The 13,587-nt window shown below is 32.5% G+C and overlaps 2 protein-coding genes across 2 annotated transcripts; both read right to left on the bottom strand.

Annotated features, from left to right (window-relative positions):
- Nucleotides 1-358: 358 nt before the first annotated feature.
- Nucleotides 359-5,991, bottom strand: LOC108329239 (uncharacterized). The gene is made up of 4 exons (XM_017563364.2): nt 5,844-5,991; nt 5,624-5,743; nt 4,018-4,788; nt 359-2,639 (listed from the first exon to the last, which is right to left on the bottom strand). The coding sequence occupies exons 3-4, from the start codon at nt 4,786-4,788 to the stop codon at nt 513-515; spliced, it is 2,898 nt and encodes a 965-aa protein (XP_017418853.1). The 5' UTR covers nt 5,624-5,743; nt 5,844-5,991; the 3' UTR covers nt 359-512.
- Nucleotides 5,992-9,034: 3,043 nt separating this feature from the next.
- Nucleotides 9,035-12,337, bottom strand: LOC108346865 (wee1-like protein kinase). The gene is made up of 10 exons (XM_017585920.2): nt 12,020-12,337; nt 11,878-11,938; nt 11,729-11,792; nt 11,180-11,446; nt 10,971-11,038; nt 10,755-10,864; nt 10,637-10,677; nt 10,394-10,542; nt 9,810-10,163; nt 9,035-9,354 (listed from the first exon to the last, which is right to left on the bottom strand). The coding sequence occupies exons 1-10, from the start codon at nt 12,289-12,291 to the stop codon at nt 9,262-9,264; spliced, it is 1,479 nt and encodes a 492-aa protein (XP_017441409.1). The 5' UTR covers nt 12,292-12,337; the 3' UTR covers nt 9,035-9,261.
- Between the last annotated feature and the right edge of the window lie 1,250 nt (nt 12,338-13,587).

Below are 13,587 nucleotides of genomic sequence, written 5' to 3'. Positions count from 1 at the left end.
CTCTGAAAAGACATGTTGCTTGGTATTAAAGATTCACATTATAACAACCAGTTTGTTTTATCTTGGGATTCCTCTAATAAATACCTTGTGTTTCTTTTCATAAAAAACTTTACCAATAATTTCTTTTAACGATTTTTTTCTATTAAAACTCATAGATGAGAAAACGAAAAAAATATTTGAACTCTATCCCAAACTAAAATTAACTAAGCAAAAATATATACTTTTTAGAAAAAAGTGATATAAAGATAAAAACTGGCCCTTACATCCATTTTGATCCTTAGAGCTTTCCCATCAATAATCCATCTTCAAATCATTGGTCAAATCAGTAACATTCTTGAAAAAAGATAAAGAGAATAAGTGAATATGGACAGATGACTTTGATCTTCATGTATATTTATGATTTATGGATACATTTGAAACAATGAAATTATAAGCAGTTTAGAGTGAAGACTAGAAATATTTATGAAATGGATGGCCCCTGAAGAAGAAGTTAGCCTAACCTTTTACACAAATTACGGAGGGCCCCTATTAAGATCGATGCCATAACTATATGCCTGGATAATATTCTCCTCCTCTGCTCTTGTGTCCACCATAGAATCCTCAATGCCATCATCACAGGTGCCACTAACAATTGTGTCGCTACTTACACGAACACACTTGGACTTTGGATTATTGTCTGAACATTCTGTGTTCTTTCTTTTCCTCTTTGAGTTGATAAATCTGTACTCAAGTGCTTCCAATGCTTTTGTGGTCAACGGTCGGTTCCTAGTGCTCTGACGACGGTTGACAAGGATAGACTGCTGCTCGTTGTTTCCATCAGGAAACTCCTGTGTGGCATTGAATTGTGTTATCTCAGATGGAGAAGATGATGCATTTGCAAATTGATTGTCATTTTGCACTGTTACCCCAGAGGATGGTATTTCCATTTCAAGTCCTAAATCAGGGGCAACTTGAGGAAAATTCAAGTCAATCAACATCCTGGTTTCAGAATTTTCTGCAGACTCTTCTCTAACCAGGCGGTTCTCGCTGACACTACCTTCATGGCTAATGTTCGACGGACTGCCTTTAGCCAGATAATTTGGTAAAGACAAATTTCCAGAACCCATAGAAAAAACCATGTCCTCAGATGCTTCTTGCAGATTTGATGGTGAGATTGGTTCATTTAAATCAAAGTTTCTATCCACAGAAGTACTTTTAGTGCAGTGACTATTTTCTTGATGGTTACAAGCTCTTAACTTCTGCATTGCCGTGATGCAGGGAATTGTGCAATCGGTTGTCATCTTTTGTGTATGGGAATGCTCATTGATCTCCCTTAAATGCTCACCATTATGCAAATCAGAATGAAATCTATGATATTTTCCGTCTTTATTGATGCTGAGGGCCTCAGGAACGCAAGTACAATTTGATGAGTCTATACACAACCCCTTATAAGAGAATTCTTCAATAGGGTTGGAGGAATTACCTTGTTCAACCTGACCTTGAATAGGATAGAAAGAGTTAGCTTGTTTAAATTGATCTTCAACAGAGCTTGATGCATGAGCTTGTTCAATCCGATCTTTTATAGGGCCTGAAGCGTGAGCTTGTTCAACCCGATCGTCAATAAGGCTTGAAGCATGAGCTTGTTCAACCCGATCATCAATAAGGCTTGAAGCATGAGCTTGTTCAACTCGATCTTTAATAGGGCTCAAAGCATGAGCTTGTTCAACCCGGTCTTCAATATGGCTTGAAGCATGAGCTTGTTCGACCCATTCATCAATAGAGCTTGACACATGAGATTTTTCAACCTGGTTTTCAATAGCACTTGAAGCATTATCTTGCTCAACATGACCCTTGATAGCATTCAAAGCTCTATATTGTCGAACCTGATCTTTTGATTCGTAAGATGTATCTTTCTCAGATTCACTAGAGCAGCTTGAGATGGTAGATATATTTGTAGTTTCAGAAGGTAAGCTTCTCATCTGTATGACATTACGTTGATTCATATCATGAACCATGCTGGTATCTACAATTGTAAATTTCCTGACATCTTGATTGCACTTTGAACGATGAGATTGAAGGTACTGAGCTTGTTCCCCACATGACACCCCCTCCAGGTCTCGTTTGTCAGGAGTTTTTTCCCTATCTACACTGCACTCAGTTGCTTGACTTTCAGTCTCAAGAAGTCCAGGGTCAGATGCTACTTTATTCAACACATCACTTATAGAATCAAAGTAGTGGTTACCTTTTACCAGTTTCCTTCTTGAAAATTTCTTAATATCCGGTACAAGAAAAACCAAAGACTGCTTTGATCCAGAAACATCTTTAGGCTGTTCAGAATGCCAGCCTTTTGCTAAAAGACGAGGCCAAACAGCTTCCCAGAAGAGATCACTGGATCGAGCTTTACTCAACCTAAAATCTCCTGTGAGAAACTTGATTATATCTGCAGATGTAAGAGAGGAGCAAGCTTTGCCAATTGGTATTTCAGGGCGAACAGAGAAGATGTGATTCGTCTTTGTTGGCTCAACAGCAGTGCCAGTGAGATCTTGCTTCCCTTTTCCAATACCTACTGCAGCTATAAGCAAGTCAATGCCAACTGCATCCTTTAAAGAAAACACATATTCTTCAAAAGGCATCTTTCCCTCCCCAAAATTCCTTGAAATCTGCAGTAACATAACAGGAACTCAGGAGACGTTGTTCTATGGTAAGAAAATACATGAGTTTGTAGAAATACAAGTTTAGCAGCGTATGCATAATAGCTATGTGAACTATTTTTTGAGAAATGGCCATTTAAGGCGCTAAAATGCTTGGTAGGCAATGTCCCACTATGCAAAAACTAGGAGAACATAAATTATCACAACACATGCGACCTCAGAATGTGAAGAAAAACATTTGTTGTAATTCACTCTGGTGAATCTTTTCCAAATTGAGATTAATAGACTTATCTCAGCAACAGATGTCGGGGAAAAAGTTCACAATCTTTTTAACTTCAAAAAAGAACCACTCAATGACGTGTAAGCAAATCCTGTTTTTAACTCATTGCTAGACAGTTCAATTTTTCAATGAAAGGAATCTTGCATTTCTGCTAATTATGAGATGTAGTAGTCTTGAAAATAAAGTAGACAGCCCTAAATACCTATCACTAAGCATTTACTACTAAAGGACTTAGTTTAATGGGATAATAATATAAGAAACATGCTTGAGAACTGAGATATTGTTATAAGGTCAAGCACATATTTTCTATGGCAATAGAAACATTGTAATTTAAGGTCAATCTCTTAAAAACAACAGAATGACTATGACAACTTGTAACCTGAAACTTAAATGTTGCAAACTCAACCTTAATACCATAATCAAATTATTTAATGCAGAGAGGATCAACAAAGGAAAAATTGACAAATAAAAGAGAATGGGAAGGGCCTGATTATCGGGCCATTATCCATACATTACCTAATTTTGCATTATGACACCCGTTTGCTGGTGTCTAGTTTTTCTCTAAATTCTTGTTCGATTAGTTACCGTGCCTATTCATGTACAGATTTTATGACCAATGTAAGAGCCAATAACTGCTGAAATCTCTTTTATATACCATTGGTACTTGACAACAAGCACCATGATAATTCACATATATGCAGAAACACTTCATGAAAGGGTGGTACTTATTTTAAATCAGTTTCATTAGCTCCAAGTTCACTTAATACCACTTGATACCAAATTATTTCACAAGATAGACAGAATGTCCAGCACAATTTTCCACAGGCTAGCATAAAAATTTAACTTCCAAACAAAATCATCATCAAATTAATACAGCTTTTAAACAAATATATAAAAGTCAGCCACACTGACAAGGATTTATTTCAATAACTATCTATTATCATTATAATGCAAACACAGTCTGCAATTTCAATGACAATAAATCTCTATCAGTTTGAATTTCTTAAAGAACATTAGTCAGCTAGGATAACATTTATATGGTAATACCCTTTCACCCAACTTTGTACGACAGTGATTGGCATACACCGAAATATATCAGAGGCTTACCTCAAGCAATCTAGTGTGACACTCCCTTGGCAAGTACGAAAATAATCTTGACAGCAATTCTTGTTGCCTCCATCCTGTGAATATTTTCCGGCCATATATACAGCGCTTAGTTCTCAACTTTCGGCACTCTGCCCATCTACAATATTCTTTAGACTTAAAAAACTTTCCGTAATACAAAGACAATATGTCTCCCATACTTTTACTCCCAACAAATCTCTTCAAAAAATTAAGCTTCTTCCCAAAGACATAGAGGCCAAGAAGAAAACTGCTATATTCAGTATTTGTCCAAGATTGATCGTCCAACAATCCAGGGAGAAGATACTTCCCTCTCATCTTATCCTTCTCAGCACTTTTAGAAGATGGTTCAAAATTTGAGAACCCTCCTATATGTATCTCTTCACCTCGTGAAGCAGCGTAAAGTTCCACTTTAGTTTCCGAACATTCATTCTCGGAAATAGCTGGCCCCACTTCGCTTCTGATAGATCCTAAACTCCCGTAACCAGAACTACTTTCAAATTCGCAATGTCCCCACTTAAGAGGAATGGGAAGCCCTAGTGAAATACACTCTTGCAAGTTGACCGTGATTTCTGAATCTCTTGTCTTCTTTACAAGCAGAGAACGATAAGGTGCTGAAATCAATGGAGGAATTTCCGCTTGATATTCCTCCCCAACGCGAGGCTGCACTTCTGGATCTCCAAATTTGTCTTCAAATCCTTCAGCATATCTACCTTCACCGTCTTCTTTGTAGTCATCAAAGCAACGAGAATCCATCTGCAATACCGGATTGTAAGTTGAATAAATAACTACCACATAATACGCTTTCTCTATTGCAAAATAGCAATTTCTTTCTCGTCGTGATGAGCAATAAAGTTAGGAGAACAACATCATAATAAAGCATCAAGACAAAGAAGTTAAACCATTCACACACTAACCGAGGCAACAATACTATATGTTAAACCTTCGTACATTAAACACAAAATTAAAATTAAAAAAAAAACAAGAATACATTTTATTGTCAGATAAGAAATTCCATTAATATTTTTACTACATCATATATAATTCCATAATTTTCGTATAAGTTCATTAATGGCTCGCTGGAATGAAACAACAATCTTTTGAACAATAAAAAAATATATGAAAATCAGTGCAAAGAAAACCACTCAAATACTCCCAATATCCAAACAAGCACAACGGGCATTAGATATATCCAAATCCAATTTCAATACCCAGATCAACACATGACCTGATTGACTATCGATTAAACACTAGAAAAATAGAGAATTAAGAATCTACAAAATTGAAAAAACCCGAATACCAAGTAAATAACTTGCAGTTTCTCTTTTTCCTTTTAAAAAAGAAAAAAAAAACGACCTTGACAATCATACGAAGCAAACAATCGGAGCGAAGTAAAAATTATTGCAGCAATCGCAATGGGGCTGTTAACATAATTCAACGGCAGAGGCATCAAAAAATATAAAGAGAAGCAAATAACGGAATAGAATCTATGAGAGCAGTAGAAAATCATTGAAAAAGGCAGTGAAAACACGGAGAAAGAGAAATGCTCAACATGCAAAGTAATGATTGGAAATAAACGAGGAAATGTAACCTTGAGGAAATAGGCTTGAAGGTTGATGACCCACGTGCAAAAATCGACCTGGGGAAATGGGTCTCGGAATAAACCTCGATTTTCAACGTGTTTCTTGTTTCCTTGGTACCTTGGTAAGAACTGATAAGAACAATAACAGTAATAAGAAGAGATTTTGAAGAGAGAATTAGAAGCAGTAGAAACATGGTAAGAAGAATCCTAGTAGAATCACATCACTCACATAGCTCTTTTTTCATGACAGCAAACCAGCGTCCGTAACTAGAGAGAGGGAGAGAGAAAGAGAGAGAAGAAGAAGAATAATAAAGAATGGAAAATTTCCGAGGTTAAACTATGAAATCAAGAAAAGTTTCTTCCACTATTATCAGATCCTACCTTAATATATTGTTCAAAAATATATTATTTTCATCAACTATTAACTCACGCAATTTAAATACCAATAAGATAAGATGCAATAAACCTATTTAATACTTTGTTGAACTTTTCAAAATATAATATAATTTTTTATTTCTGGTTATAATATATATATATATATATATATATATATATATATATATATATATAAACTATACAAAAAAGATAAGATTTACTTCAATTGTGTATATGTTAAATGTTATCATAATATTTAGTCGTCTAAATTTTTATAGCATTATATTAATAATTATTTTACATTTTTATTATGGTTTAATTGAAATACACTTTTACCTTGAATAGTAAATTATTATGTATAGTAAAACTGAAAGTTTTGCAATAGAATATTTAATTTAAATACATTTTTGGTATATAATACGTCTTTTACATTATTTATGATTGTGGATTATAATAAATTTGTTTGCTTTTATAATATCTACTTTAAAAATTATATTTAAGTGATTTTTAATTGTTTGATTGTATAGAGTTTCTTTTGTTTACTGTAAATGGTTGAGTATTAAATATTTAATCATTACTCCTTTTAATACCATTTATGTTTTTTTAGTTAATTATAAATAAGTTTATATACCACAAAAATAAAATTTTGGTATATATATATATATATATATATATATATATATATATATATATATATATATATATATATATATATATATATATATATATATATATATATATATTATCTTCCCCTACCTCTATTTATTTCAGTTTGTTTAACCAATTTTACTAGAAACTCAAAATTAAGTTATCTAAATTATTATCTAAACATATTTTTTTATTTATAATAAAAATATTAACCTTTATAATAAATATTTTTATTAAAATATCTAATGTATTAACTGTATCAAAAAAATTATACCAACGGCACATAAAATACCCGTATTGTATTATTTAGTTTCAAATAACCTACTTTTATGAATTACATTTTTATTATAATCCTCTCTTCTGTTGCATTTTCGCGAGATTTTAAAACTTAAAATTAAATTTAATTATATAATTAAATACTTATCTATTAATACGATACAGGTGTAAAATTTAATATTTGCGTCATGCTATATTAATATATTTACTAAAAAAAATTGATATATGATTAACAATCAAATTGTATTTTATTACATAAAAAATAATATTTGAGAAAAGAAATAAACTTAAGTAGTGATTTGTTTTAAACTTGTTGTAACGGAATTTAAGCCACTTCGATAATTTAAACCTGTTTGATTAAAAGTAAAAATCAGGACTTTTATTTTTGATGAAATTACAAAAACAGTTTTCTTTATGAGTTCTTACATTCTATCAGTAAGTTGGATATACGAGATTTCGTGTATACGTGTTTCGATACCATGGGATCCACATGAGGTGCATATGCAGAAAGATAAATCAATAAAAGAAAGAATTTCAATTTGATTTGAAAAGGGAAAAAAATCAGCAAGAGAACAAAAACAACTTAAATAATTAAAATATTTTATTTATCAAATAACAAAAAATTGAATGGAATGTAATATATTTGATTTTCTTTTCTCCGAGGCTAAACTTCCTTATTGAAACAAAACAAACAAAAAAAATTATAATTAGAAGAGTTAGATAGAGTATCATGAAAATAAAAAAGGAAAATAAAGGATAAAATAGTTTTTTAAATAATAAAAGATAAAAAAATAGATATGTTAAATGTAAGCAAAAATATGTTATAAATGAATAGAGATATTATTAATATGATTTTTAAGGTAGAAAATGTATCTAAGTGATGGATTTTCTTGAAAATTAAATGATTAAATGATGGAGAAGTGAAGATGGTTGGTTGGGGAAATTTAGTAAAAGAAACATTTGGTGGAGAAGTTGAACGAGAACTCTCTACCTATACAAATGAAATTTCGTTAAATTTTCACAAATGGGAATGTAAAATAAATAATTCAATGTTAGTGTGGAAAGTTTAGTCCCTACTAATGACCAAGTCAATATTCATTATTAATTTCAAATGCTTTTCTCGAGTGATTTGTTAATTGGGATCAATACATAAAAAATAATAATTTCTCACTGATATTATAACCAAAAAATAACACTTCACATTATTCAAAAACTAAAAAAAAAAATAGTATGATCAGTTTCCTTATAATTAGCTAAAATTGTCCTCAATATTTATGAATTACTTCGGTTCTTTAGTCCTATTTTAAGCTACGTAACATTTCTACCTTTGTAAAATACACTAAATTGTTAAATTCAAAGTATCATAATTTCATTTATTCTATATAAATTCAGGTTCGATTTGGGTGAAAAGATGAAATTAACTTGGTAATATTTACACCTCCCAGATTTTCCACCCGTCAAATTAGGAAAAAGAAAACTTATATGCACAAATATTGCTGCTGCTTTTCGGTCAAATTTGACTATTTTTAGCTATTTACATATGATTGAATTATATATTATTTAGATGAATTTAAATATAATTGGATACTAAAGATATTTTTATAAATATACATGTTACGTGCGAAATATTTTAAAGTTTTGTTTATTAAGAAGATAGTGGGTATATCATGATAATACTTATAATCTATAAATACTAATTATATTTACATTCTTTAAGAATCAAATCATTGAAATAAAATTAGTAATAGAACTATTAAAATTAAAAAGACTAACTTGAAGTTTAACTTTATGGATTTATATATACTTTTTAAAACTTATAAATTAAAATTGTTTTTAAACCAATTTTATTTAAATTTACTTGCAATTGCATTCAGTGAGACTTAATATATGTATACTCTTATTTTATTGTATAGTTTTATCTAGATTATACTTTAAAACGAGCTTTTATTTTTAAGAATTACTTTTAAATATCCTATTTAAATTACAAAAATATATAAAATATCAAAAGATATCCATAAAAAAACCTGGAATATATGTCAAACAAATTCTCTAAAAATAACAAAGCAGATGCGCACGACTTCAGTTCTCATAACAGCAGGAATAACAAAAGACAATTGCATGTCAAAGTAAGGTTTTTATTTGCCAATTGTCATTTGCACATCAGTAGTACAATCCAATGAATCATTAGACCATTAAATTTACAATTTTTGCTCCATTCTCGAGAAAAGTTTGGTGCATATATATATATATATATATCCGAAAAAGATATTTCACAAAATTGGCCATGAAACAATCAGGACCGATCATGTATGATCCAACCCAAAAGCAAAAATAATTCGTGGTTAACTTCACGCAATTCTTTGAATCTTCTTACAAAAAATTGGGTTTTCTACCAATTCTCTAGCAGAAGGCCGCTTAACCGGATCAGGGTCCATCATGACCTAAATCACCAAAACAAGCATGTTAAAATTACAAATTTAAACAATGTTATTTAGGACAAGAAAACTGGAAATGAAGATAAATATCAAAAGAACAAACAATACATAGATATTGGACACAAATATTATCACAATTATTTTCGTGCAAATGAACAATCTTCCAAATTTAAATGAAGTAGTAACTGGATGACGCAACGATAAATACTGAAGCTTTAGAGTAGAACTTAAACTTCACCAGATTATAGAAGTACTGGTAGTAAAGCAAATGTATGATAATGGAAATAAAATTCATTTTACGTGTGTGAATGCCTAGTTTCTTGACCAAAGTAAACCACAACCCAAAAACTATATTTTCTATCACTCTTGCAAGAAATTCACCGTGTTGAAAGATGACAAAACCATTGGAAGGAGTGAATTGTTAACAGTTTACCGGACATTAAACCAAAATAATGTATTACCTTGAGCAAGTTTTGAAGATGCAAGGAATGACCAGGCAAGAGGGGAAACTTGCCTTCCTTGAGGTTAAAATATTGACATCCTGATTCTGGCAAAGGCAATCTGCGGATTAGTTCATAAATAGAAGCTCCCAAGGAGAAGATATCAACCTTGTCTAGATAATCATAATTTTCATTAAGAATTTCCTGGGGCATATAACGTGCGTCACCCTCTTCAATTGGGAGGCTACTATCAAGAAGAGTCGCACATCCAAAATCACCGAGTTTATAAACACCACTCTTCACATAAATATTATTGGGTTTCACATCTAGATGAGCCATTCCCTTCTCGTGAATAAATCGCAGAGCATTGGCAACCTGGCAATGTCATAACAAATCGAATAAAAAATATGCATAAGCACAACGGATTGGGAGAAACTTGTGTATGACTCTACCAGAATAAAAATCTAAGAGAGACAGTGAGTGGACTTTCATCATAGTAAATAGAAGGTAGTTCGTGCGAGACATCCGGCTTTCATAACTCCTACATGCCGTGTAATGAAGCATAACAGCAAGGCCCATTAAAAATGGTCGCGAAAGAAGTTCACCTGAAATAAGGCATCTAACACTTGTGCTTCTGTAAATGCCTCTGGGCATTTTCTTATAGATAAGCTGTGATCACATAACTCCATCTGAATGTACAGCTGTTCATTTTCAAACCATGAAGAATAGTAGCCCACGATGTTCTGATGCAAACCTGAAGAACCAAAAGGTTAATGAAATAAAGAAAGCAAACTCGACACAACCCACTATGCAGAATAAAACAAGAGGTGGAACTATGAGTTACAAACCTAGGGCCGCCAAAGCTTGAACTTCCATCAAAGCTTTTGTCCTGCAATGTAGGACGATTATAGTAAGCGACCGGACCTGTGAAAAAAATAAGAACATCCAATAGTTCGAAGATTGTACCTTTCTGTTTCAAGGCGTAACGGTCTGATGCTCCGTTTAACAGCATACAAACATCCATCTAGTCGTTTTAATACTTTGAAAACATGACTAAAGTTCCCTCCACCAATTTGCTGAAAATGAAAGGATAAGTTATACCTAAGTTATCGAACCAGAGAAGCTAAAACCAATTCAAGCAATCCATAGAAGTTAACATTTTCCTTTCAAAAAACACACTACCTCAATTTCATGAAAGTCAGCACGATAGCGTGAAAGCCCGTCACCACCACTGATTGCAGGGAAGAGGCCTTCAATTTCACCATTGTGTAGTTAGCAATTTACAATAATTGTGAAAACAAAAATACCAAAAGGTATAATATCGTGCAGGTAGCAAAAGCTTGGCTACGATAATTGAAAAGAAGTAGCGAAGGAACTAACTAGAATCATACCTGCACATTTCAATCTTTGGTTTCCAAAAGAATCAATCTCCTTTTCTGTAACATCTTTTAAAAATGGGTTCCTAAAGCAAGGAGGAGGCATAACCCGGAAACGCAATGCAATTGCAGATTGGGACACGTAATTCTGACCCTTTGGTTTAGCAGCTGCTATTGTTTTCTCCAAAGCAAATTCGTCGTCAACAGAATCCTTTCCCAGTTCCACAGCTGGCTGATGGTCACCAGAAAAGGTGGGGCTGAGAGGTTGAACCGACATAACATCTAAGAAAAGTATACATATTAGATGTTTTTAATGAGAGGTTGAACCGACTATGAGAAAACAAGAAACAAAAGTATAATAAACAATGAAACCTTTGCAACTCGCTTGGCATGCAAGTCATTCGTGTCAAGACTAATATACATACATATGAAAGATTAGGCTGAGAAAATGAGACAGTACATGGATTTCTAATCTCAGACTCTTCGTAAAAAATCCGAATGCCGAAAACATAAAACTCGGTAATAGATTGTCAAAAAAACACAATAAAATGCGACGGATCTTACCTGGTCGACATCTCTTACTCTTCGTAGTGTTAAGCTTCTCAGGCGATTTGGGGCATGGTGTATCCTGCGAAACAGAAACCCTAATAAGCTCCAATTTCTTTTCAACGCAACGGCAAGAACAACGACATCGTCAATTTGAAATACATTACCATATCGCAATCAAAGCCATTCAAAGTATGCTGATTGTCCGGAGTGATGTAATCCGGAGTGCTACCAGGAACAAAAAAGGAACCGCGTGAGCGAAAGAGGAAACGAAATCGCAAAATTCGATAGGGATAATAAGATAAGTACCAGAAGAAGTCCTGGCTGAGAATACAGTATCTGTCGTCGGCGAAGGAATCGTCGGTGAGCGGAACGCGCGATGAAGACGTGTTGGGAGGTTCGGAATGCAGAAGGTTCTGGAAGCAAGAAACATCGGAAGAAGTGGTAGAAGATGGTTGGTTGAGAGGAATGAGGGAGACTTGACCTAGCTGAAGCTGCAAGTGCCTGGTGGTGCTGTTAGTCAACGCGCCCTTCATCTTCCTACTCTGCTTCTTTCCAATCTTGTGGCTTTTCCCCTTCATCTTCGTCTTCCACCACCACGATCACGATCAATCACACAGTTTTAGCTTACTTCAGTAAAAAACACAGTTATATTATATAAAATGATAGTGAAATTTGTGGAAAATAAATAAATTAAAAATAAGCTAGTGGAGTACGGAGTGGCAGAGGAATTCAAAATCGCGCGGGTTATTTTCAATTTTTAGGGTGTTCCGTGTGGGGAAGTCTACTTGGGCAATTTTGTTAAGTGGATCTTGGCTGTTGATTGAGGAAGAAGGGGTCTGATGAACGGTGAGATTTTGACTTTGATAAGGGAACTGGTTTAGATTGCGCGTACTGTATTGGCGTGCTGCGTAAGCTGATTGATTGAAGTTGAAGTGGGATGAGAGAGAATAAGATGTGATGGTGAAACGCGTGTGCATTGTATCCATGTGGAAAACCGTACCTTTCTGGAATAGGTAAGGATTTGCCGTACTAATGATTAATAATTAATTTATTGAGCGAAATCAAGAAAAAATAAATAAATAAGGAAATACAGGCACTATGGAAAAGAAAAGTTCAACAAATACGTATATTTTAATAAAATGAAATATAGATCTAAATTGAAAGAAAAAAATGTGTATTATTAATTATTAACTTATATATGTTTGATCAAAAATGAATAGAACGTATCTTTAATTTTTTTATTACGTGTTAAGAATAAAGTATAAAAATATGATTATACAAGTACGAGATAGAAACAAGTATTGCGTTTGCTTACTGATTTTTAATCATAAATGGTTGAATCTAAATAATAATTATCTTATTGAAGACTTAGTATATAGTGAATTGTGATTATGATATATTAAGATTTAAAGATATTTATTTATTGTCCGTGCATTATTAAATGAAAATACATTATAGGCTGCTAAAAATGGATATAATTAAGTCAAAGTTAGAATATATTAAAAAATAGCATTTTTTTTATGAAAACATATTAATATTTACATTATAGAATAAAAAAATGAAATATTTTAATTGTAGACAGGCATTCAACATTTCATAAAAATAAAGGCATTTAAGATTTCCTTTTCACAAAAGAATATGGAGCTCATCGTTCACCATAAAAATATGTCTATATTCTTTTTGCTACATTTAGAAGTTTCTAGTTATGTTTAAAAAAAAAAAGGAATATGAAGGAATTTGTATGATTATGCTTAATAAACAACATCAATTAACACAACAATATATAAAATTTTAATTACAATTATCCAAAACATAACTATATAACAAAAAAAAAATTAACTATATTAATCAAACTAAAACATATGTTCTTTTAG

The sequence above is a fragment of the Vigna angularis genome, chromosome 2, assembly GCF_016808095.1.
Source record: "Vigna angularis cultivar LongXiaoDou No.4 chromosome 2, ASM1680809v1, whole genome shotgun sequence".
Lineage (NCBI taxonomy): Eukaryota > Viridiplantae > Streptophyta > Magnoliopsida > Fabales > Fabaceae > Vigna > Vigna angularis.
Note: the sequence above shows the minus strand (reverse complement) of the source record. Positions and strands in the feature narration are given on the sequence as shown.